At 52.0% G+C, this 24,215-nt stretch overlaps 1 protein-coding gene across 1 annotated transcript in view; it reads right to left on the bottom strand.

Moving 5' to 3' along the window:
* Positions 1-9,900: 9,900 nt before the first annotated feature.
* The window catches only part of Col11a2 (collagen type XI alpha 2 chain), a 28,049-nt gene continuing 13,734 nt past the window's right edge, over positions 9,901-24,215 (bottom strand). The window contains exons 25-66 of the mRNA XM_090355227.1: positions 24,023-24,076; positions 23,761-23,805; positions 23,469-23,522; positions 23,254-23,298; positions 22,840-22,893; positions 22,426-22,533; positions 21,818-21,871; positions 21,468-21,521; positions 21,343-21,387; positions 21,204-21,257; positions 21,042-21,086; positions 20,900-20,953; positions 20,752-20,805; positions 20,528-20,581; positions 19,885-19,992; positions 19,647-19,736; positions 19,415-19,468; positions 18,681-18,788; positions 18,437-18,544; positions 18,247-18,300; positions 18,107-18,160; positions 17,878-17,985; positions 17,631-17,684; positions 17,353-17,406; positions 17,101-17,154; positions 16,674-16,727; positions 16,241-16,348; positions 15,919-15,972; positions 15,679-15,732; positions 15,515-15,568; positions 14,937-14,990; positions 14,270-14,377; positions 14,095-14,148; positions 13,892-13,945; positions 13,568-13,675; positions 13,350-13,403; positions 13,135-13,170; positions 12,947-13,000; positions 12,571-12,838; positions 11,928-12,040; positions 11,364-11,570; positions 9,901-10,942 (exon numbers count right to left, since the gene is read on the bottom strand). Coding sequence (XP_090211353.1) covers positions 10,802-10,942; positions 11,364-11,570; positions 11,928-12,040; positions 12,571-12,838; positions 12,947-13,000; positions 13,135-13,170; positions 13,350-13,403; positions 13,568-13,675; positions 13,892-13,945; positions 14,095-14,148; positions 14,270-14,377; positions 14,937-14,990; positions 15,515-15,568; positions 15,679-15,732; positions 15,919-15,972; positions 16,241-16,348; positions 16,674-16,727; positions 17,101-17,154; positions 17,353-17,406; positions 17,631-17,684; positions 17,878-17,985; positions 18,107-18,160; positions 18,247-18,300; positions 18,437-18,544; positions 18,681-18,788; positions 19,415-19,468; positions 19,647-19,736; positions 19,885-19,992; positions 20,528-20,581; positions 20,752-20,805; positions 20,900-20,953; positions 21,042-21,086; positions 21,204-21,257; positions 21,343-21,387; positions 21,468-21,521; positions 21,818-21,871; positions 22,426-22,533; positions 22,840-22,893; positions 23,254-23,298; positions 23,469-23,522; positions 23,761-23,805; positions 24,023-24,076 — 3,195 coding nt within the window. The 3' untranslated portion in view covers positions 9,901-10,801. The remainder of the gene's footprint in view (positions 10,943-11,363; positions 11,571-11,927; positions 12,041-12,570; positions 12,839-12,946; positions 13,001-13,134; positions 13,171-13,349; positions 13,404-13,567; positions 13,676-13,891; positions 13,946-14,094; positions 14,149-14,269; positions 14,378-14,936; positions 14,991-15,514; positions 15,569-15,678; positions 15,733-15,918; positions 15,973-16,240; positions 16,349-16,673; positions 16,728-17,100; positions 17,155-17,352; positions 17,407-17,630; positions 17,685-17,877; positions 17,986-18,106; positions 18,161-18,246; positions 18,301-18,436; positions 18,545-18,680; positions 18,789-19,414; positions 19,469-19,646; positions 19,737-19,884; positions 19,993-20,527; positions 20,582-20,751; positions 20,806-20,899; positions 20,954-21,041; positions 21,087-21,203; positions 21,258-21,342; positions 21,388-21,467; positions 21,522-21,817; positions 21,872-22,425; positions 22,534-22,839; positions 22,894-23,253; positions 23,299-23,468; positions 23,523-23,760; positions 23,806-24,022; positions 24,077-24,215) is intronic.

Raw genomic sequence — 24,215 nt, 5'->3', positions numbered from 1 at the left:
GTGTGCTTGTCTATTTCCTTTTAAGAGGACACACCAAACATATCTGCCATTGTATTTGTCTGAGGGTTTGGGTGCATTTTTTTGCTTGTTTGCTTTTTGGTAAACAGAACTAATATAGAGGTTCTTTATACATAGGCAATGGCGGGGGGAAAGCTAGGATACCCTAACAATTGAATAAAGTTTCATGCATTTGGGCCTCTCTAAAATGACTGACTTCTTTGGGCTACCCTTTATCATAGTTACCTCCTCACTCACCTAGGACTGGGACCTTACTTATCCAATGATGATGAGATTGCAAATCACAGTTATGTGGCCTGTATTCCCTGATTTAACATATAGAGCTTAGTAATCTTATGCAGGGGATGGGAGAGTGTGTTTGAGTGTATAACTGTTTGAAACAGTGTAAGACTACATAAGTATGCAAGAATGTGCATCAATAATTGTGTGTGAATATTTGTGTCCAGGTATATAAGTGTAAATATGTGTGTTTGAACCTTCTTTGGTACGTTTAAGTCGTATATAAGAACGTGTAAGTTCATTGGGTGTCAGTGGCTCAGGCCTGGCATCCTAGCTACTCAGGAGGTTGAGATATGTGAGGACCATTTGAAGCCACCCTGGCAGGAAACTCACCTTCAATTAACTACCAAACAAACAATCCAGAAGTGGAGCTGGGACTAAGGGTAGAATGCACGTTATGAGTGAACAAATAAGCTCAGGGACAGAGCTCAAGCCTGAGTTCAAGCCATTCAAGCCACAGGAAAGGCAAAAAAGTGCAAGCTGGGAGAAAAGTGGGCCAGAGCATGTAGAATGGATAAAGGTGTGTTTGCATGTAGGAACATGCAAGGAAATTGAAAACTGTTCAAGTGTGCATAACTGTAAATGTGCCATGGCACATTGACACTTGCTTGTATATAAACATGTTAATGTGCAAATGTATGAGAATGTAGAGGCATGTCTGTGTGTAAGACCATGTAAATGTATGTTTGAGTGTGTAGGAGTGTGTTTGGGTGTTTGTTTCTATGTGTGAGAATGGGTGAAGTGCAAAATGTTAATAGTGTGTGAATTGTGGAAGATTGAGTATGTTTGAGTATTTCATGGTGTTTTTGTGTCCAAGTTTGTATAAATGTGTAAGGATGTGTGTAAATGTGCAAGAATGGGTAAATGTGTGTGAATATCCAAGGATAAAAATGCATGTGAGGGGCCGGGAGTTTGGCCTAGTGGTAGAGTGCTTGCCTAGCATGCACGAAGACCCGGGTTTGATTCCTTGGTACCACATACAGAGAAAAAAGCTGGAAGTGGTGCTGAGGGTCAAGTGGTAGAGCTCTAGCCTTGAGAAAGTCCAAGGACAGTGCTCAGGCCCTGAGCTGAAGCCCAGGACCGGCAAAAAAAAAAAAATTGCATGTGAATGTTTTTGTGTGTGAGGACATTTAAGACTACTTTGACATGTTTTGGGTTTTTGTTTGGGTTTTTTTTGCCAGTCCTGGGACTTGAACTCAGGTTCTGGGCACTGTCCTTGAGCTTTCTCAAGCCTAGTGCTTTACCACTTGAGCCACAGTGCTACTTCTGCCTTTTTCTGTGTATGTGGTACTGAGGACTCAAACCCAGGGCTACATGTGTGCTAGGCAAGCACTCTACCCCTAGGCCACGCTTTGGCCCTAACATTTCACATTAACGTTACATGTTTAATTGAGCATATCAACAAGTTGGAAGAATGTGTAAAAGTGAAAGCACTGTAAGTGTAAATGCATATTCAAATGTGCTTGTGTTTAAGTGTGTTTTTGCATACTTAGATTTGCATATTGAAGTGTAAAGTGGGTGCAGTTTGGCATGTGTGGGTGTGTAAGAATCTGTAGGCACGTATAGAAGCATGCAAGTTGTCTAAGAATTTGTAAGCAGAGTAAGTGCATATCTTTGGGTAGAAGAGTGTGCTCAGGGGGCCAGGAGTTGGCCTAGTGGTAGAGTGCTTGCCTAGCATGTATGAAGACCCAGGTTTGATTCCTTGGTATCACGTACATAGAAAAGAGCCAAAAGTGGCCCAAGGATAGTGCTTAGGTCCTGAGCTCAAGCCGAGGACTGGCCAAAAAGAAGTGTGTTCAGGTGTCACTGGTGTGTTTAAGTTGACATGTACATGAATATGTAACCATGTGTAACACTGTGTAAAGGTGTATTCAGTATGAATGTGCAAGAGCATGTAAAACCATAGGAATGTGAGCATGATTTGGCACTTTTAAATTGTCATATGTAAGCATGTGTAAAGTGGGTAAACACGTACAAGGGTGCAAAAGGATGTATAGGAATGTATGATTGGGCTGGGAGTTTGGCCTAGTGGTTAAAGTGCTTGCCTAGCATGCACGAAGACCCGGGTTCGATTCCTTGGTACCACATACATAGAAAAAAGCTGGAAATGGTGCTTTGGCTCAAGTGGTAGAGCTCTAGCCTTGAGAAAGTCCAAGGACATTGCTCAGGCCCTGAGCTCAAGCCCAGGACTGGCAAAAAAAAAAAAAAAAAAAAAAAGAATGTATGATTGGGCCAGGAGTTTGGCCTAGTGGTAGAGTGCTTGCCTAGCATGCGCAAAGACCCGGGTTCAATTCCTTGGTACCACATACATAGAAAAAAGCTGGAAATGGTGCTTTGGCTCAAGTGGTAGAGCTCTAGCCTTGAGAAAGTCCAAGGACAGTGCTCAGGCCCTGAGTTCAAGCCTCACGACTGGCAAAAAAAAACAAAACACAGAAAAAAACTGAAGTTCTATGGCTCAAGTGGTAGAGAACTAGCCTTGAGCAAAAGAGGCACAGGGACAGTGTTCAGACCCTGTGTTCAAGCCCCAGGACTATCCAATAAATGAATAAATAAATAAATATTTTTTAAAAAAAGAATGTATGAGTGTGGTAGAGTGCTTGCCTAGCATGTATGAAGACCCGGGTTCAAGTCCTTGGTACCACATACTTAGAAAAAGCCGGAAGTGGTGCTGAGGCTCAAGTGGTAGAGCTCTAGCCTTGAGAAAGTCCAAGGACAGTGCTCAGACCCTGAGCTCAAGCCCAGGACTGGCAAAAAAAAAAAAGAGAATGTATGGGTATGTTTGAGTCCTTTGGCATGTTTGTGTATGTAAGCATGTGTAAAGTGTGCAAGAAATGTAAAAGCATATAAGGGAATGCTTGAATGTGTAGTTTTCACACATACTTTGGTATTCTTAAGTTTGTGTGTGTAAAAGTGGCCAATAGTTTGCATGTGTGTGTAACAGCATGTTCAAGTGTGTAAGACTACCTTCAAACTGTGATCCTCAGATCTCAGCCTCCTGAAAAGCTAGGATTGCAGGCATGAGACTAATCCCTAGTCTTTGGTGATTTTTGAAGTGTTTTTTTGCTATTGCCAATCATATAAGCAGATAGAAATACTGGGCACAGTAACTCATGCCTTTATTCCTAGCTACTCAGGAGGCTGAGATCTGAGGCTCTCAGTTCAAAGCCAGCGCCGGCACTAAAGTCTATTAGACCCTTATCTCCAATTAAAAACTAGAAAATCGGAAGTGGCGCTGTGGCTCAGGGGTAGGGTGGTCGCCTTGAGCTGAAGAGCTCAGAGTCATGTCTAGACCCAGAGATCAAGCCCCACAACCAACAACAACAACAATAACAAAAAAGATGGAAATAATATGTAACTACTTAATTTCTAATTATTCATTTCTTCTCCCTATAAGAATACATTGACACAAAACATTCTTATAGTCAAAAACAATTTCTTCTAATCACTTCATATATTTTTGTCAGTCCTGGGACTTGAACTCCGGGCCTGAGCACTGTCCTTGGCTCTCTCAAGGCTAGAGCTCTACCACTTGAGCCACAGCACCACTTCTGACTTTTTCTGTATATGTGGTACTGAGGAATTGAACCTATGACTTCATGCATGCTAGGCAAGCACTCTACCACTAGGCCACACTATGGCCCTAACCAATTCACAATAACGTGACATATTTTCTTTTTGTACACTCTGCTTTATTATAAAAAATGTAGAATTCTAGTAAGTTTCTCTAGTGTTTAATGATGAACTAACAGAAGAAAGGAAAAAGGAGGAAGAAGAGGAGGAAGACCTGTGGCCTATAAAGAACTAGTCCTTTGGGCCAGGAGTTTGGCCTAGTGGTTAAAGTGCTTGCCTAGCATGCATGAAGACCCAGGTTCGATTCCTCGGTACCACATACATAGAAAAAAGCCGGAAGTGGTGCTGAGGCTCAGGTGGTAGAGCTCTAGCCTTGAGAAAATCCAAGGACAGTGCTCAGGCCCTGAGCTCAAGCTCAGGACTGGCAAAAAAAAAAAAAAAAAAAAAAAAGCATGAAAATTGTAAAAAAAAAAAAAAAAAAAAAAAGAACTAGTCCTTTGAAAATGAAACATTTGCTTCCATGCCATAACTGACATTAAATCCCATGGGTCAGAACTCCCTCTGTTGCAGACCAATCAAGATTCCAACATAAGGTTGCAGACCCCGGGTTAAGCTTCCACCACAGAACCACCAGGAACCCTCCCTATGGACAGTGAGGACCAGAGGAGAAGACAGGCAAGCTGTGGATACAAGTCAGCAGGATCCTTCTTGCTGCTGATTGTCCCTCTGGCTCAGAACCTCAGAGAAACACATGAGGACAGCACTGAAGAGGAAATGGGAATCCATATGGCTGCCTCGTGCTGCCCCCTTGTGGTGACTTTTAATATCAGCTTCCTGTACCAAACCCTCACAGCACCTCTTAATTCCTAAACCAAATGAAATAAAACAATGTGTGTGCTAAATTCCCCAACCTCCCTGCTCTTCAATCTCAAAATCAACCCCATTTTCCAGGGGACCATTTTCTGTTCTGCTACTTATCCAAATGCTAGGGGACTAGTAGATTTAGCTGCCCAAACTCCATCCTGTTGACCCATTGTTCACATTGAAAGAACAGGAAAACCTGACATTTATTGCTCCAGGGAACATAGAGAAGTGATCAAGGACGCCAGGGGGAAGCTTGTGCACACAGAAGAGAGGCAGAAAAAAATGGAGAAGCTCGGTGGGTATCAGTGGCTCACACCTGCAAATCTGCCTGCTCAGGAGGCTGAGATCTGAGGACCATAGTTTGAGGCCAGCCTGAACAGCAAAGTCTGTGATACTCTTATCTCTAATTAACTACCAAAGCAAGCTGGGAGTGGAACTGTGGCTCCAGTGGTAGAGCGATAGCCTTGAGCACCAAAGCTTAAGGACAGCACCCAGACCCTGAGTTCAAGCCCCAGGAGTTCCACATTTTCAGGGAAGGGGGAAGTAAGCAGAGTGGTAAATGGTGATAGAAGTGGAGGAAAGCTGGGTGCTGGTAGCTCACATCTGTAATCCTAGCTACTTAGGAGACCAACATCTGAGGATCTTGGTTGTAAGCCAGCTGGTCAGGAAAGGCCACATGACTCTTCAAGTAGCCACCACATAACCAGAAGTGGTACTGTGACTCAAAATGGTAGATTGCTAGCCTTGAGCAAAGAAAGCTCAGGGGCAGTGCCCAGGCCCTGAGTTTGAGCCCCTGGGCAAGGAAAGAAAGAGGAGGAAGAGGACAAGGATGAAGAGGCCAGTTAGTGCAGATGGTAAAATGCTTGGATGAGTGGGAAGAATAAAGTCAGTATTCGACATGGGAGAATGACAGACAGTGGAAGGAGAGCAGAGTTCACTGCACGTCCTGGACAGCCAGCAGTTCATTGTTGCAGGACACAAGGAACCCGTGGAGAAAATAGATTCCACCACTTCCCTTTGGCATCTCCAACTCCTAGGGGGTTTACTTCAACTCCTAAGAGAGCAAAACCAGAAGGGAGCAAAAGGAAAGGGGGCTGGATTTAAAGGGCCCGAGTGAATTTCAAATTGCTGAGAAAACCTTAGTGGCCCAAGGAAATAGCTAAGCTGAGATGTGTCTCTTGACACACTGCTCACCTTGCAAATAACAGGTCCTCTCTGTTGGGTATAAGCTGCAGATGCAACAGCTCTGCAAGTGGGTGTGCGTGCATGCCCACACATGCGCACACACAGACATATCAGTGCTGGGTCTTGCACTCAGGGCCTGGACACTGCCTCTTAGCATTTTCACTCCTGGCTAGTTCTCTACCACTTGAGTCATAGCTCCTCGTTCAGCTTTTTGCTGGTTAACTGAAGATAGTCTCACAGACTTTCCTGCCTGGGGTGGCTTCAAACTTCTATCCTCAGAGGTTAGCCTCCTGAGTAGCTAGGATTATAGGCATGAGCCACTGGTGTTAGGCCCAGATTTTCTTTTTTTATTTTCTTTTATTTATGTATGTATGTATTTATTGCCAGTCCCGGGCCTGGAATTCAGGGCCTGAGCACTGTCCTTGTGTTTTCTCAAGGCTAGAGCTCTTCCACTCGAGCCTCAGCACCACTTCCAGCTTTTTATGTTCATGTGGTAGGGGGAATCAAACCTAGGGCTTTGTGCATGCTAGGCAAGCACTCTACCCCTAGGCCATGTTCCCGGCTCTTCTATCTTATTTTTAGTTTATTTTATATTTTTTATTTTTTTGCCAGTCCTAGGCTTGAGCTCAGGGCCTGAGCACTGTCCTTGGGCTTTCTCATGGCTAGAGCTCTACCACTTGTGCCACAAAACCACTTCCTGCTTTTTCCATGTATGTGGTACTGAGGAATTCAACCCAGTGTTCATGCATGCTAGGCAAGCACTCCACCACTAGGCCAAACTCCTGGCCCTTTATTTTTAATTTATTTTTGTTTTTGCTTTTTATTTATTTTTTGTCAGTTATGGGACTTGAACTCTGGGCCTAGGCGCTGTCCCTGTGCAATTCAGCTCAAGGTTACTGCCCTACTCCTTGAGCCACAGGGCCACTTCTGATTTTCTGGTGGTTAATTGGAGAAAAGAGTCTCACAGACTTTAGTGTCTGGGCTGGCTTTGAACTGTGATCCTCAGATCTCAGCCGCCTGAGTAGCTAGGATTACAGGCATGAACTACCATGCTCAGCTTCTTTTTTATTTTTATTTTTGGGTTTTTTTGGGGGGGTTGCATTTATTTTATGCTAAATCTATTCTCGTGCCATAAGTTTTTGTTTCTTCAGTTTCTTTGGGGATGCCTTTTTCTTCTGTGCAACTTCCTCTTCTGGTTTAGGAACAATTTGCTCCTTCTCAGTAAGGTCCATCTCCATGTGGCGTGGGGAGCTCATGTATGGGTGAATCCTACCATGGGCTCTGTAAGTTCGGTGGCACATCTTGGGTGCTTGGTTCACCTGGATGTGTTCAATGACATCTAAACCCTTCAGTTCAGCATTGCTCTCTGCATTCTTAAGCATGTGCAGCAGAAACTCAGCACTCTTTTTGGGCCACCGACCCTGTATCCAACCCCACTGTTTGGGCTGGGCACACCTGCCAACTCCACCATTGTAATGCTGAAATGGCACACATTGCTTCTTTAATGTTACCTCTTTCAGATACTTTGTAGCTTTTCCCATATGCTTACCCTGCATGGCCTGGGCTGGTTCTCTGGTGTTCTTAAAGTGAACGCAAAGATTTGAGCCTCTTGACTTGCATGATTTTGTGGGGTCTTCGGGGTCTAGAGAGTAGCGAACCATTTTCACAGGTCACCTCAGGCCACTTACAGCTTCTTTTTTATTTTTTAAACCATAAATTGAGGATGCCAAAAACAAGAGCCCAAAGCTAAGAAGCACCTCCAAGCCTGGACCTTCCCTCTGAAATTCATCTTCCCTCTTCCAAACCCTCCCTCCTCTCCTCACCATTTACTGGGCAATTGGCAAGAGACTGATATTGTTCCCAACCTCCCCCCCATACACACCGGAATCCAATCACAGCAGGCCTTAGTAACACAATTCCTTCATGTGCTTGTCTTTTCCCTCAACATCAATGGCTCCCTTTTATCCGGGGTGGGGAGGGTTCAGTTTCTTTAAAAGGCAGTCTGAAATGTATAGAACCCAGTCCCTGTCACAGAGTTTATATGTTATGTCTCCAATCTTCTTATTTTTGGTGTGTACATCTCTGTCTTCTCTCATCCTATCCAGAAGTCTCCATTACCCACAAGCCACTGGGAACACTGCCACTACCCACATGCCCAGCTGCTGGGACACCTTGACTGCCCACAAACAGGCCACGCCCACCTCACCTCTGGAGCCCCCCCTTTCACCTCCTCCCATCTCCCCTCAGAGCCAGGCCCCAGGTTTCAGGGGGGAGGGAGAGGCCAGCTGCAAGGGGAGGGCCCTGGATCCTGAGCTGCACAGAATCTCTCCTAACTGCTACATTGGGTTGGTTGGTGTACTCATTAAATAGGCTTTTGTGAATTGGCCTGGCTGCTGAACCACCCTGTATAAATGTTATTTGAGAGATTGCATGTCAATGTTTCCATGGAGAAAAGTTCTGTGAACTCAGAGCATCTGACCAAAAGTGACCTTAGGGAACAGGCCCTTTGCCTCTGTGTAAACTGGTTTGGCATCAATTCAGGGAGCGCATCAGAGAAACCTCAGCTCTGGCTGGACTTGGCTAACAGTGAGTTTGGACAAGAAGGAGCAGGAGGGACTCTAGGTCTGATCATCTCTTGAGCGGGGGCCTGGAAAGGAGAAGGAGGATGTCTGAGCTGTCAGGACTTGGCTATGGGTATGGAAGATGAAGGTGACCCCGGAAACGCTGTCCATCCTGGCTCCACATAAGAGGATGGTGGATTCTTTATTCCCTTGGCCTCCTCCTGGTTTGAGTGGAATGGGAACTGAACAGCTGCAAGAGGAACAAGGCTTGAGGGGCATTGCAGGGACTAAGATTACTGCCCTTGCGTGCATGGAGGTCTTAGCGCCAGCACTAGGGGGCAGCAGAGGCAGACAGGAGCAGCAAGCCTGCCCAGGGAGGCGGGGCTTCCACCTGCTCTGCTTCTGCACTGGCCTGTGGTAGGCGGGGCTTCTAGACATCCCTCAGAAGGCTTGCTGGGTTCAAGAGTGAGAGGGCTCCAGCTCCCAGGGTTTTGTCCTAGGGGACAGAAACCATATTCATGCCGCTGAAGTTAGGGGTGCAAGGTGGCAGCACCACTCTGCCTGCCTGGAGGGTTGAAAATGTGAAACCTGGACACACACACATACAGCCTCTCCCTGCCTCACCCCTGCAGCCCCATGTCCAACCACAAAAGGGCATCCAAGTTGCTATGAGACCCTGCCATTTTTTTTTGATACCCATACTGGGGTGTGGACTCAGGGCCTCTAGGTCTTGCTTTGCCTTCTCCACTCAGGCTGGCACTCTATCACTCCACTTCCAACTTTTTACTGGATAATTGGAAATAAGACTCTCTTGGAATTTCCTTCCCAGGCTGGCTTGGAACTTTAATCCTCAGATCTCTGCTTTCTGGCAGATGAAGCCACCAGAGCATGGAATAACTGTTAACTGTCAACAAGACTGGCAAGAACCAGGCAATGCTTTGAGAATCCCCAGAAGAGACTGAGAGGCCAAGGTTGAATGCCAAGCAGCCTTCCCACCATGGACAGAGGGGCCGAGCAGGACCCCGGAGCCAGTATGACTACAGCTGACCTGCGGAGGCCCTGGGTCAGCATTGGCCAGCTGCGACGGGGGGCAAGGGTGCAGCAGGAATGCAGTAAATGTCTTGGGGTGAGCTGCACTTGAGCAGACACACAACAACTACGAAGTCCCACACTGGTGTCAGGATCAGGGCCAGAGGGACTCAACCCCCATAAGGATGGCACCAGGACATCTGCTTGTGGTTCTGTACCTGCCACCCAGACTGCCTGAATCTGGACCAGAAATGGAGGGCCCTCCCGGACAGTAGGTTAAGCCACCCATTTCTGGTCATGGCCCAGCAGAGAAGGAGCCGTGGGCCGGCTTGAGGAGGCTGAAATAACAACACAACTAGCAACACTTAAGCCAGGGAGGAGACAATCACATTATTGAACCATCAGTCAGAATGGACTCTGGCCATAGGGCACACGGGGTTCCGGGAATCTCTTCCATCCATGGGCTAGAACCCTCCAATTACAGGAACAAGGGAGCAGGTGCAGAGGGAGGGACTGGTGTCACCAGTGGGACACTCATGAGACTCAGGGCCCTGGTGATTTACCAGCCAATATGGAAGAGTTTGAGTATATCAACAAGCCGCTGGATAGAGGTCGTGATCAACCCCTCATCCATCCATTTCTTCCCTGGTCCTCAAGTTGCGCCCAAGACCTGGCAGACCCAGAGCAAGGGAAGGAAGGACAGCAGGTAGGCGAGCAGGGGCCAACCCTAGCAGGTAGAGATGATGGAGCCTCGCCCTGGAGAGACCCAAAGCCCTGAGGCAAAGGCAGCCATTTTGTCGGCATTCACAGTGGTGGTCCTGGCTTGGTGAACCCACATAATCACTGAGGAGAACCCTGAGGCCCGGATGGGGGCCAGAGCCACCCCGGGAGAGTTTGTCTCCAACCTTGGCCTGGATTTGTTGGCATTTCTCTAGTGTTTACTTTTCCACTCTTTAAATAATTAATATAGTTTTAAATACAAAATACACAGTATCCTTTCTCTTCCACTTGTTTGGGGGTGATTGGGAGGTGAGTTTTAAATAAGGATCTCAGTTCTTAAGCGGGTCAAAGGCTCCAGCTGGACAGGCTGGAAGTCCAAGATGCCACCCCTCCCCTGGTATGTCCCTGCGCCCCTGGTCCAGCCCTCCCCTGACTGCTCTTGACTGGGGGCTCACGACGCCCTGGCCCAAGGCCCCGAAGATGGTGAGGCGCCCTTGTGGGAGTTGGCACGGGGCTGATGCTGTGTGGCTCCAGCTTGGCATAGTTCTGACAGACAGGGCCAGACAGAAGAGGTCCTAGCCCATGAAACAGACAGGTCCCAGCAGCACCCCTCCGCGCCTTGCGGGGGCGCCCAGGTCTGAGAAGGAAGCATCCAGCACGGGCAGCTGCTCCAGCACAGGCGTGCGCACCTCCAGCACCGTCCGGCCTTGCTGTGTCTTCAGGGAAACACAGGAAAAGACAAGAAATGAGCGGTGGAGCCTCCCCCCGACACCCCCCAACCTCAGCCCCAACCCAGCATCCTGACCCCATCTTAACTCGAGATCAGGGCGCTGATGTTCCTGCCTGTGACTCTACAAGTACAAGTGTTCACACCTCCTGTCAACACTGTTACACGTGTGTGTGTGTCCCATGCCCAAGCCAGCGTAACTCCTCTGGTGTGATTGCTGCTCAGTCCACAGAGGTGAGCCTCACCCTTCTAGCCTCCTCCCTGCCTCCCCTTAGAGCTCCCTCAGGCCCTGACACAGGAAGCTGGCCTCCTCCCTGCTGTCCCTGGGCACCCTGCACTAAGGGTCTCCCCATCTTCTTCCTACAGCCCCAGGCTGAGATCCCCTCCCACTCAGCCTTCTTGAGTCCCACCTGGCATCCATCCCTGAATTCCTTGACATAGGGGCTGGTCTCTGGGCTCAGTTCATCTTCATTGGCCCCCCGGAGTCTCAGGGGACCATCTCGGGATACTCCAGAGCAGGGGTAGGAGACGTCCTGGTGGGCTGAGACGCTGAGCAGGCGCAGGAAGGTGAGCTGGACCACACCCACCGGGGAGCCCTCTGAGTCCACATAGGAGAACTGCAAGAAGAGGAGTGGCAGAGGAGTCATTGCTGGGCCTCGAAAGCACTGAAGAACCAGAGAAACTGAGCCAGGGGGGAGAACAGGAATTGGGGAGAAAGATGGGGCCAGTGGAGATGGAGGAGCCACAGGCCAGCGAGGGCCCTGGGGACACAGAAAGGCAAACCTCTGCCTTGGGTTTCATAGGAAGAAGACAAAGAGCATCAGAGGACAGGAGACAGAGGTCCCCTTGGTGGACTTTCAGGGACCTTGTCACAGAAATCCAGCCACCATGAGGACCTGAATGGTTTCTACTGGGAATGGAGAGGGGTTCTGCGGTGTGGAAATGGGGACAGGTCACCGGAGACCAGTTCACACCTGTGTGACATCATCCCTGGGTGTCACACAAGTCTCCCCTCCTGCTGTAAAGTTGCAGAAAACCCGGAAAGCATCCCGGGCACAGCCCTGGTTGGGGTCCACCCAGTATTCTCCTGTTGGCAGGGAGAGAGAAGAGACAGGTCAGAGCCTCCAATGTGCCATGTTCCAAGAGGATCTTCACCCCGATTTCCCTCTTCTATCCCTCCTACCCAGGACCCCACACCTAGTCCCCCTCCCACCTCAGCCCTTCTTACCTCCTGCTCTGCTCTAGTTCTTCTCATCCCCTTCTAGCCTTCCCAGCATCCTAACAAACACCCTGACCCCCCCCCCACTGATACCCCAGGCTCCTCTGGACGTGGGACCCCGGTGCTGAGGACATGCTGTGGGGCCTGCGTACATGGGAGTGCCACGACCATGGGTGTTTTTTCTACTCCTATAACAGGGCTATCGTGAGGTGGCACAAAATGGAAGGAACTTTATATCTGTGGCTAAAACATCTCATTATTACCGACCCAGGCAACTAAGAAGCCCAGCTCAGAGCCCCTAGATCCTTATTCACAACCCAGAACCTTTCCCAGGCCCCTCAATGTCCACAGTGCCAGCTCAGGGGGTGGGGGGATTCTGCACGGGGGATCTTGCTAACCATCCGGCAGTTCTGGGTGGCAGAGCTTCAGGTCCTGGCAGGTGCGAGCGGGGCTGTCCTGCGTCCCTGTTGGGCGCCTCATTTGCTCAAGTTCTTCCCTCAGAGAATCCAGGGAGCCAAAGATCTCCTCCAGCCCCCCAGGACTGCCTGGGGCCCCTCCGGTTGGCATGGGCTCATCTTCCTGCATAATGCGGCTCCCGTCCACTGAGCGGCGGGTCTTCTTGGGCATCTGGATGGGTAGTGGCTGGATCACCTCACCCGGGGGTCCCTGTGTGGAGAGAGATGCATAAAGGGTGAGATGAGGTTGATGGGAAGGCAAAGCAGAGAGACAGCACAACAGAGAAGTCAGAGGAGCAGGCTCTGCCTCCTAACTCACCGGGTGTCCTGGAGGGCCCTGAACCCCCTTCTCTCCCTTGGGTCCAGCTGGGCCCTGACAAAGGAATTTAAAAGGTCAAAAAGAGGTCAAGAGGTCAAGCATGAGCTCAAAGGCTCATCCCTGGGATGAGGCAGGGGAAGGGTCAAGTCCAAATAGAGGAGGAAAGGGCAGTGCTGTCAGTCACTCACTGTGGCTCCTTTGGCTCCTTTGGGGCCAGCAGGTCCCTGTCAAGTGAGGAACAAAAGGTAGTGGTCATGCAGAGGAACGAAAGGGACCTCAGGGACTCCAGAAGGGGCTGTCATGAGGCATGGACGCATGGGGAGGAGAGATGGGGACCCAGGACTATGCTGATCAGTCTGGTGACCACTGGGAGATTCCAGGGTGAGTGAGGGGGGGTACTCACAGGGAGGCCGGGGGGCCCTCCAGGGCCGATGGGGCCAGACGCTCCTGGGATACCCTAGGACGGAGAGAGGCCTGATTCAACTGCATCCTGCCCCCATCCTGAGCATCTATGCCCTCACCCCACCTCTGAGTCCCCAGTCCCACCTCTCCACCTCAAACATGAACACCAGCCGCCCCCCACCCTGCCCCAGACCTCCCTGCATCAAGTCCCCTGCCTACCGTCTCTCCCTTCTGTCCAGGGGAGCCCTGAGGTCCAGGAAGCCCGCGGTCGCCCTTCTCGCCTTGCTCTCCAGTGGGCCCAATCAGTCCAATGAGACCAGGATGACCCTGGGGGAGGGGCAGGCAGGCAGAGGGGTGCAGAAAAGAAGAAGAGCTAAGAAGAAAGGGACATGGATGCCAAGTATGGAAAGATCGCTATGAAGAACTCCCCCGAGGCTGAGGAAGGAGCCCTGGTCCTGGGGGCTAGAGGCCTGAGGCGCCCTCCACACCCATGGATTTCAGAGTCTGAGTGATGGAGACACAGGGCCACATGTCTTCACTCACCTTTTCTCCCTTGGCTCCTGCATCACCTCGGAGGCCAGGAAGCCCCGGGGGTCCCTGGAGGAACATAACAAGTCACTGTCCCCAGGAAGAGGTGGGACAGGAGAGTTCTTCCTGGACTAGCCCCCACTTGCTACAGTGCTTTATCTTGGTGTTCACTGCCCCATAGCACCCACTTGCCAACCAGCCCAGTTCTGTTCACTCACCACAGGACCTGGGGGCCCAGCCTGGCCTGTGGCTCCAGGACGGCCTTGCTGACCCTACAGATTGGAGAAAATCCCAGAGGTCAGGAGGGCTTTTCCTGACTGATTCATCACACTGCACCCTCCCATGACCCTTCAACGCTCCCTTCCTCCCTCAGTGCTCTACACCCCAACTCACCACTGCGCCCGGGAGCCCCCTCAGACCGTCAGGGCCAGGTTTTCCTGCTGGACCTGCAGGACCCACGGGGCCTGTCTTCCCTGGAGCACCCACAGCCCCGGCATCTCCCTGGAACACATGGAAAGATATGACCCAAAGGACAGAGAGCCTGGCACTGGGCCTATTATACAGTATTTGATGACAGAGATCAGGAAGATTGTGCTTCAATCAAGGCCAGCCTAGGCAAAAAGTTCATGAGGCCTCATCTTAACCAATGAAAACTGGACATATGTACCTTTTCTCCCAGCTATGTAGGAAACCTAAATAGGATCAAGGTCCAAAGTGTCCCAGAAATAAAAGTGAAGCCTTATTAGCAAAGTAGCAAAAGCTAGAAGGGTTAGAGGCACAGCTCAAATGTAGAGTGCCTGGCTAGTAAGTGCAAGGTCCTGAGTAAAGACCCAGTTATTATCCAAAAGTCAAAGTTCAGAGGGGAGAGGGAGGAGGCCTAAGGAAGAAAGAAGAAGAAGAAGAAGAAAGAAGCTAAACTTCCAGAACCCCAGGGATAGGAACAAGTACCAAACTCAAGGCCCCCAAAGGGCTCAATATGGGAGGGGTAACTGAGAGTCAGATGAGAACTGGGCGAGGTGGATCACATGTTCTGATGCCCAGGGCAGCCTCTCTTTCTCACCTTGGCACCTTTCTCTCCTTGTCGCCCCTCTGGACCAGGTGTGCCTGCAGGACCCTGCGAATGGAGGTAAGGAAAGAGATGAGTAGGGTCACCCGGACACAACTTGTCTCACATCCCCATCTTTTTGACTGTGCCTACTTATGCACATACACACAAATGTGCAGACACACTTGTACACGTGCAGAGGACCTGTCACAGATGGTAAGAACAGGTGGTAAGAACACCGTCAGTTGTTCAAATACAGAGCAGTTCTGCACATTTGGTAAAGAGCCCTTTGCCTCCATCCCAACTCCTGCCCTAGCCACTAAAGGGTTAAGAGCCAGCAGGAGCCTCCAGAAATGCTGCCCCCACTCCAGATTCCATTCTAGGTCATCGTGAGCAACACTGCCTTGACAAGGTCATACAGAGCAAAATACAGAAAAAGAAAAGATACCTAAGGTACATGAGTATAACGCACTGCTCATGAGCACAAATACATCCTAGCCAAGAACAACTCAAACACCAACCCATCTCCTGCCATCACCCAGCCTCCATCCATCCTGGTCCCATCTAAGGTCCCAAGATTCCACCTCACTTACCCGCTTCCCAAGCGGTCCAGGGGGTCCATTCTCTCCAGTGGGACCAGGAGAGCCCTAGGGAGGGAGGAACCAGAGAGGATGAGTGGCCTTCCCGACAAGACCTCTGGGTCCCGGGCAAAGAAGAGAAGTGTGAGGCTTTAGCTCAGAAAAAGGGGGTCACTCACAGGCTGTCCTTGCTCCCCATCTTCTCCTCGGTCTCCCTTGGCACCATCTTGACCCTACAGAGATGGAGGAAAGTCAGAGGAAGACCCTTCCACCTGGTGAGGGTCCCTCCCAGATACCAAGCCTCCCATCCCCCAGCCTGCCCTGCACCCCAGCTTTCCAATGCCCACCATCAGCTGTGCAGAGCCCCTCCATGCAAGCCCCACCACTCACACCCCTTCCCTTCCCTGGGTTCCACTCACCCGAGGGCCACCTTCTCCAGGAGGGCCAGGGTCACCAGGAAAACCAACTGGACCCTGAACCAGAGGGACAGCAAAGGTCAGTGACTCCTCCTAAGCCAGCACCGACCCCAGGGCACAAGACGCCTACAAGCAGCTGTCTTGCCTGCTTCATGACCTCCTGGCCTTTGAAAGCTTCTAGAAAACAACTAGAGGGCCTTTCTCCCATGGGCAGCCCACAGACACCCTTGCAGACATCCCCACCCTGGAGCCCCACCCTCCCAGGTCCTCACACTCGTGGGTCTCCACTCACACGCTCTCCTCCCACACCATCCCTCAAACTCACAGGGTTCCCTTTGGGGCCATCATCGCCTGTGGGGCCTTTAGGCCCTGGTGGTCCTGCCTCTCCTGGTTGTCCTGACTCTCCCTTCTCTCCACGCTCCCCACGTGGACCCTGGAGAATGAGGGAAGGGTGCAGATCAGAAATGCAGGCCCCGCTCCCAGGCACCTTGGGCTCCCCGACCTTGCCCCTGAGTGACACTGGAACATGCTCTGAAAATCAGACTTTTATGGCAAGGGGGAGGGGGTAGTTCCTCTGTCCCCTCTCTTCCCTTCAAGGAAAGGGTGGCAGGGCTCAATCAAGCTCAGGGATTAGGCTGGCAGTAGAGATTCTTAGGCTATAGAAGAGGGACTGAAGCTCAAAGACACAAGGGAACAAAACATGAGGTTGAGGACTGAAGGAATTTGGGGAATGTCAGGGCCTCCAACCTGTCACTCACCTTGACTCCTGGCTCACCCTGGACTCCTGGAGACCCTGACTCTCCAGGTTCCCCCTACAAAGAAATTGGGGTCAACATCCTCTACCACCCTCCCCCCACAAAGTCCTGGTATTTCCCACATCTCATTCTGTTTTGTTTTGGTTTTGTCAGTCATGGGGCTTGAACTCAGGGCCTGAGTACTGTCCCTGAGCTCTTTTGCGCAAGGTTAGTGCTCTTCCACTTTGAGCCACAGCTCCACTTCCGGTTTTTCGGGGGGATAATTGGAGATAAGAGTCTTCAGGACAATCCTCAGATCACAGCCTCTTGAGTAGCTGGGATTACAGGCCTGAGCCACCTCGCCCCTCGCCCGGCCCATGTCTCATTTTTGTCTTGTACACCCAGCATCCAGCCCCCCCAAAACTGATCCATTCACTCCTTTCCCAACTACCTTCTCTCCAGGGGGACCCAGGTTTCCAACACCTCCGGGAGGACCTTGTGGGCCCTAGAAGAGGAACAGGAGGAGAAGGCATTGCCAAAGCATGTCAGGGGCCTGGAAGAGGACCAGTGTCACCCTGCGGGAGTGGCAGCCCTCCCCAAGTGTCAGCGCTTCTCTTAGCACCCGAGATGGAATGGGAGTTTAGGGTTGGGAAAGGGAGGCAAAGGACATTAATCTGAAGGGACAAAGACTGGAGGGACTCACGTCGGCACCATTGGGTCCAGCTGGGCCTCGAGGTCCTGGGGGCCCGGGTGGTCCCTGGGGGAAACAGAGAGACATCAGGGGTGGAGAAGAGATGTGAGAGGAGCTCCAGAGATGAGCCTGGACGGTGAGGGCTGAATGAGCAGAGAGCAGATGGAAGGGAGAGGGAGCCCATCATTCAGGCTAGGACACACAGGCCTCAAGGTGGGAAGCGGGGTGTGACTGGGGCCTGGCCAGGGGCGGAGCTGGGGTGGGATGGGGTCATTAGGGCTCCTACTCACCATAGGACCCACATCTCCGGTTTCTCCCTTCTCTCCAGAGGGACCTGGCAAACCCTGCGACGAGACACCAAGTACAAACCCAGGTGACAACCCGCCAAGCCCAGCCCTAAGGCATTAGCCCCCAGCAGTGGAGGCAGTGACTGTCCCCCCAGCCCTCTCCTCATCAACAGGCTGCTGCCAAGGATCTCAAGCAAACATCATCCCCATCCTGATCCTCCCCCGTCCCCCTCCCCACTGCCAAGCTCACCTGGAGGCCAATGGGTCCTGGAGGCCCATTGAATCCTCGTGTGCCTTCATCTCCTTTGGCACCAAAGTGTCCTTGGGGTCCCCGAGCTCCAGGCTCCCCATCGGCTCCCTGGATGGAAGGCAAGGTTGAGTCAAGTGTTCTCTACCCACAAACCCAACTCAGGGCCAAGCATCAACTGCTCCTAGCCCAAGGGCAAAGGGGAGTCCAGGACAAACTAAGGGGCACTCACTGCTGCTCCAGGCTGTCCCACAGGACCAATGGGTCCAGGAGGTCCAGGAGGGCCCTGAGGAAGACAGGAGACTTGAAACAGCCCACAAGGAAATCAGCCATGCGAGGATAGGGCGGAAGGTCACGGTCATGGACACTCACGTGTTCACCCTTGTTCCCTTTGGTGCCCTTCTGTCCAGGCTCCCCCACTTCACCCTGGGAAGGGATGGGGCGCGGGGAATGAGAAAAAGGAAATGAGCGGAGTGAGGCAAATAAGAGGCTGGGGTCCAAGGTCACCATCCGATCAGCCATCTCAAGTGGAGAGATGGGTCCAGGCTGTGGGTTCCCTCACCTTGTCTCCGTCCTCTCCAGCTCCACCGGGGGGTCCAGCAGGACCGGGAAGCCCCACAGGGCCCTGCACCCCATCGCGGCCAGTTGGGCCCATAGGACCTTTCTCACCCTGTGGAAATGAAGAGAGGAGTCCCAGCCTGAGAAATGACCTTCACCCTCTGGTACCCCTAGAGGACTAGCCATTCCCCCAGTCACAGATGGGGATACACACACACACACACACACACACACACACACACACTCACCGGGACACCTTTCTCTCCTGCTGCTCCAGGGGGACCTTGTGGACCTGGGCGTCCGGGGGGACCTATGGGGCCCCCTGATCCTGCTGCACCCCGCTCTCCAGGGGAGCCCTGAGAGAGGAAATCGAGTCAAGTTCTTCAGAAAGGAGACTCAGTGCTCCCAAACCAAAGGACCTCAGACTGTGAATCCCAGAAGAACCAAAGGTTAAATGCACTTTTTTTCGTGCCAGTCCTGGGTCTTGAACTCAGGGCCTGGGCACTGTCCTTGGACACTTTCTGCTCAAGGCTGCTGCTCTATCACTGGAGCCACAGCACCACTTCTGGCTTTTTCTGTGTATGTGGTACCAAGGAATCAAATCCAGGGCTTCCTACATACTAGGAGAGCACTCTGACCACTATGGCCACAATCCAGCCTGAACCCTAACTTTTGTAACTGCTCCTTCCAGATTTCCTGCTTATCCTTTTTCCCTCATCTACTCCCCTATTTCTTTTTTTCTTTTTTTTTTTTTTGCCAGTCCTGGAGACTGAGCTCAGGGCCTGAGCACTGTCCTTGGGCTTTCCTCAAGGTAGAGCTCTACCACTTGAGCCACAGCACCACTTCCAGCTTTTCTATGTATGTGGTAGCAAGGAATCGAACCCAGGTCTTTGTGCATGCTAGGCGAGCACTCTACCACTAAGCCAAGCTCCCGGCCCCTCCCCTATTCCTTCTTATTACCCCTCAGGGACCCCAGACTCACTGCAGGGCCTGGTGGGCCAGCTGGACCTTCATTCCCCTTCAAACCGGATCCTCCCTGTGAACCAGAGATTTGGAGGAACAGTGTGACAAGAAGGTGAGGCTTTGCAGGGGATGGGGCTCCAGGGGCATGCTGGGAAATATGAGGGAGGGGGAGAGGAGCCAGGCTGAGACATGGGAAGGGCTACTGAGGGAATGCAAGGTGAAAGGCTGTGGGATTAGGGGGTCACACTCACGGCAGTGCCCGGGAGGCCTCTCTCTCCTGGAAAACCTCTCAGACCCGCAGGACCATCCTTCCCTGGAGCCCCTGGGGGCCCAGGATCACCCTAAAAGGAAAGAAGAAGTGATGAGTCACACCCATACCCCCAAACCTACAGAGATTGGTGGCCCTTCAAATCCATAGTAGTTGCTTCCGTTCAGCACCCAACCCCAGGTCCCTAAGTCCGCACCCCTTTCCACCGACCCCTTGCTGACCTTTGTTCCTTCTTTTCCAGCTGTGCCAGGCAGTCCCTGCTCTCCAGGAGGCCCTGGGGGCCCAGGGTGACCTCTTTCCCCCATGGGGCCACTTTCTCCTGCTGTTCCCTGGGAAAAGGTAGAGTTCCAAAGTTTAGCCCGTTTGTCTCCCCATCTGCCCAAAGACCCCACTATGCCCTCCCTGAAATGCCAGTCCAGCCCTTTTGTTGCTGCCCAGAGCTACTAGGAAATTGTTGGGGCTCTCCAAAGTGCTACTGAATTGTGACCTCCCCAAAGTGGACTGACTCCACCACCTTATGTTCCTGTATTTTTTTTTTCTTGCCAGTCCTGGGACTTGAACTCAGGGCCTGAGTACTGTCCTTTCTCAAGGCTAGCACTCTGCCACTTGAGCCACAGCACCATTTCTGGCTTTTTGTATGTATGAATCAAACCCAGGTCTTCGTGCACGTTAGGCAAGCACTCTACCACTAGGCCAAACTCCCAGCCCAGGAGAATTGCCTTTTCTAGAAGAGGAGAAGCACCTCCAGAAATAGACTGAAACCCCAGCTCCCAGGGTCAGGCAGGCAAGCTATGAGTTCAGAGAAGAGGGGCAGACACCCTCACTTCCAGTGTGGGAGCCATTGTCTCTTGGCAGCAGACCTACCTGAGGTCCCACCACTCCGGGAGGTCCTGGGGGACCCGTCTTTCCTTGGAAACCCTGCAAAAGGAAAACAGTAGAGGATCTTAGGGTGCACTGAGCTCTGGGCTGGTCCCGATCAACACCATGACTGCTCAGGGAACCTCCTGCACGCAGGACCTCCAGACAGCTCTGGAGTGGGAGGGTCTCAGGAGACCACGAGAGACGAGATGAGCAGCCTTATCACTCACCACTTCTCCTCTCTGGCCTGGGTGCCCTGGCAGCCCGTCCTTTCCAGGGGGTCCCTGGAAGGGTTTCAGATGTCAGTGAGTTCTAGGCTGGGTAAGGGGATGGAGAAGATTGACTCAGGGATGAGTCGGAGGCCAGCAGTCAACTTACCGGGGGCCCTTTGGGACCAGGAAATCCATTGGGGCCCTGAGGTCCAGGGAGACCCTAAAGACAGAGAAGGTTTGAATGATGAGTTCTGGACACACTTCCTCCCTGGGAACACTAGGGAATGAGACACGCAAGCCACACTCACCCTCTCTCCAGGGGGCCCGTGGGGGCCATCACCACCCGATGTTCCCTGTGGGGGAAACAGAGTCAAAGGAGTGGAATGTGCTTTCACTGCTGAGGAAGATGGGTCAGGGAGTGAGGGGGGCCAGCAGCAGAGGGCAGACAGAGACTTGAGGAGTGCACTAACCTTAGCTCCAGACTTTCCAGTAGCTCCTCTGGGCCCCCGCTGGCCCCGTGGACCCTAGGCAGAAGAGGTGTTAGAAACACTCCAAAGCACCCCCTGGGCGGCTGTGCCTCCTATTTGTGTTCCTCCCTCTTCCACTCACCGTGGGGCCCCGTTCTCCTCGAGGTCCTGCTTTTCCTGACAGGCCCTGGTGGGAATGAAGTAGGAATTAAAAATCATTCAGGGCACGACCCCTCCCTCGGTACCCTCTCCCTTCCCCCAGCTTACCCGTGCCCCCTTTTCTCCACCGGCTCCAGGAAAACCAGGAAATCCCAAGGACCCCTGGCAAGTGTAAAGAAGGGGGTTAATTGAGAAGTCATGGAAAGGGGAGAGGCTTCAGAAAGGCCAAAGTGGGTCGACAGACCACTTTGACAGCAGAAGGGGAGGTCTCAGCCTTGCCAATAACTAGGTGACCTTGAACAAACACTTGAAATGCCTTGGGCCTCTGTTTCCTCATGGGTAGAACAGGGAATGGCTAAATTCTCTCTAGAGTACCCCATGCTTTGCTGGAGTATGATTCCTGAGGTCAGGGGTCGGGAGGGAAAGAAAAGTGGGGCAAAAACGAAACATCATATCACCTTGGGACCCTGTCGTCCGGGGTAGCCAGGCAGACCAGGAACACCCAGCTTGCCCTGGTAGGGTGACAAAGAGCAATCACGAGTGAGAAAGACCATATGTATTACTCCACCCTAAAGGCCCCAGCCCTCTAAGAGTGGCAATGCTTCTCACCAAACCCCGAGCCCCCAACCCCCTGTCTCCTGTCCAACAACCTGCTTGACTCTGGTAGGAACCCTTCCCCTCCCTCTCTCTCTCTCTAGTATCCCTGGGTCTCTGCACAGCGTCAGGGTGGACAGACACCAACCTCAAAGGCCTGGCACAGCACCCGACACTCGGGGCCACAGAACTCACCTCCTCTTTGACTCTACCCCTCGGAACCACACACGCTCACCCTGCCTAAAGGTCCTGTCTATGCCTGTCTTCACCAATCCCACCATAACATGAACTTTTCCTGGACTTCAACTCATCAGTGACTAGGAGATGGCTTACACACATATAATTCATGTCTGGCCCTTTCCTGTTGCCTCGCTCCCTTCTGCTGCCTTCTCCCCCTAGCCTGTCCCAGGGCCCAGGTGGCTTCTTCCCATGTCTCCAGAGGCCACAAGTCCCGATCCATCATCCCCATCACCTTCTCGCCCAGGAGCCCAGGGGGCCCAGGGTCTCCAGTGGGTCCAGTGCGTCCCTTCGGTCCCTCGGGACCATCCTCTCCCCTGGAACCAGGCACTCCAACCTCGCCCTGAGTAAGAGGGTTGGGGAGGTGAAGATCAGAAACCAGAGGTGGGCCTGGGTCTGAGGAAAGTACTGGGACCCAGGGAGGGTGAGTGGCCTGGTAAGTCCCCAGAAGCTACGACAGGGCAGGGTCTCCACAGAGCATGGAGATTCTGAATGGAGAGCCAATGTGACAGACCATGGGGTTGTCAAGCTCTAAAGAGGGCAGCTGGATTGTCAGGTTGGTGATGGAGGAACAGGCTGGTGATTGGGGGCCCCAAAGTGGAGCACTGTCAAGGTAGAGTTTGGAAATCAATGTAGGGACTGTACTCACCCTGTCTCCTTTTACACCTATGTCACCTTTGAAGCCAGGGAAGCCATCTTCACCCTAAGAAAGACAGAGGGGAGAGGGCATCGGCCCATGTTGGATTGGGAAGCCTGGGGTTTCAGAGAAGACAAGTGTAAAGGTGGGTTTCAAAAGCTGAAGGGCAGGCTGGGAGTTTGGCCTAGTGGTTAAAGTGCTTGCCTAGCATGCATGAAGACCCGGGTTCGATTCCTCGGTACCACATACATAGAAAAAAGCTGGAAGTGGTCCTGAGGCTCAAGTGGTAGAGTTCTAGCCTTGAGAAAGTCCAAGGACAGTGATCAGGCCCTGAGCTCAAGCCCAGGACTGGCAAAAAAAAAAAAGCTGAAGGGCAATGAGGGGCAAGTCGAGAGAAGAGAGTAGCCAGGAGTGGGTTCTGCTCACCTTTTCACCCTTATGACCCTTTAGGCCCCGAATTCCATCGACACCCTAGGATTAAAGGGAGAGTAGAGAATGACCAGTGAATGGAGGCCCACCTGGAAGGCCCAAGTTCCTAAGAGCCTGTGCATTCCTGCCCAAGCCTGAGGCCCCGGACCCCAGTCACATCTCCAGGCTGACGCATTGTGAAGCCCAGAGGACATTCCCCTGTGCTTGGTTACCTTGACACCTCGAGGTCCTGGGTATCCTAGAGGACCCTGAGGTCCTGATGGACCCTAGAAGAAGAAATAAGCATATTATAAGGGAGCCTCAGCACGTCACTGCGGCAGCTTCAGAGGGAGGGAGAAATGAAGTATAGTTATATAGGACATGAGCATTTATAGGACTACAAAATATGGGTATTGGGAATATTGCCCAAGTGTGTGAAGAAGTCAAGAAAACCCATAGGGCTCCGGGGCCCTGAATCTGGGCGGAGACTTCTTTAGGAGGTAAAAGAAGTACAGAAGACCTCACCTGGTTTCCTTTGGTTCCGGGTGGACCTTCCTTCCCAGGATGGCCCTGCAGGGGAGGAGATGGAGGAAATGATTGCTGAGCCCTGTCACCTTCCCTGCACCCACCCTGTATGTCTCCCAATCCAATTCCCCTGCAACTGTGGTCACCATCTGTGACCTTCCAGTGCAAGGGAGACATTGTGGATGCTCACTGAAGGAGCCTGTGAGTGACACCTTGAGAAGGACTTGGGAGGAACTTATGTTCAGAGGTGGGGCCCACTCACCGGGGGTCCATCTGAGCCAGGCATGCCAGGGAGCCCTGGTTTCCCTTGGGGACCCTGAAGGAAGGCAAGATGGACCAGAGTCACTAGAGGGATCAGGCAGATCTTAATAATACAGCTCCAATACGTAGTTCAAGCTCTACCCCCCCACACATACACACCCTTAGAGCCCCATGCCCTGTACATCCGATGTCAC

Source organism: Megascapheus bottae, chromosome 22 (assembly GCF_031878675.1).
Source record: "Megascapheus bottae isolate mThoBot1 chromosome 22, mThoBot2.hap1, whole genome shotgun sequence".
Classification (NCBI taxonomy): Eukaryota; Metazoa; Chordata; class Mammalia; order Rodentia; family Geomyidae; genus Megascapheus; species Megascapheus bottae.
This window is presented reverse-complemented; position numbering and strand designations above follow the sequence as displayed.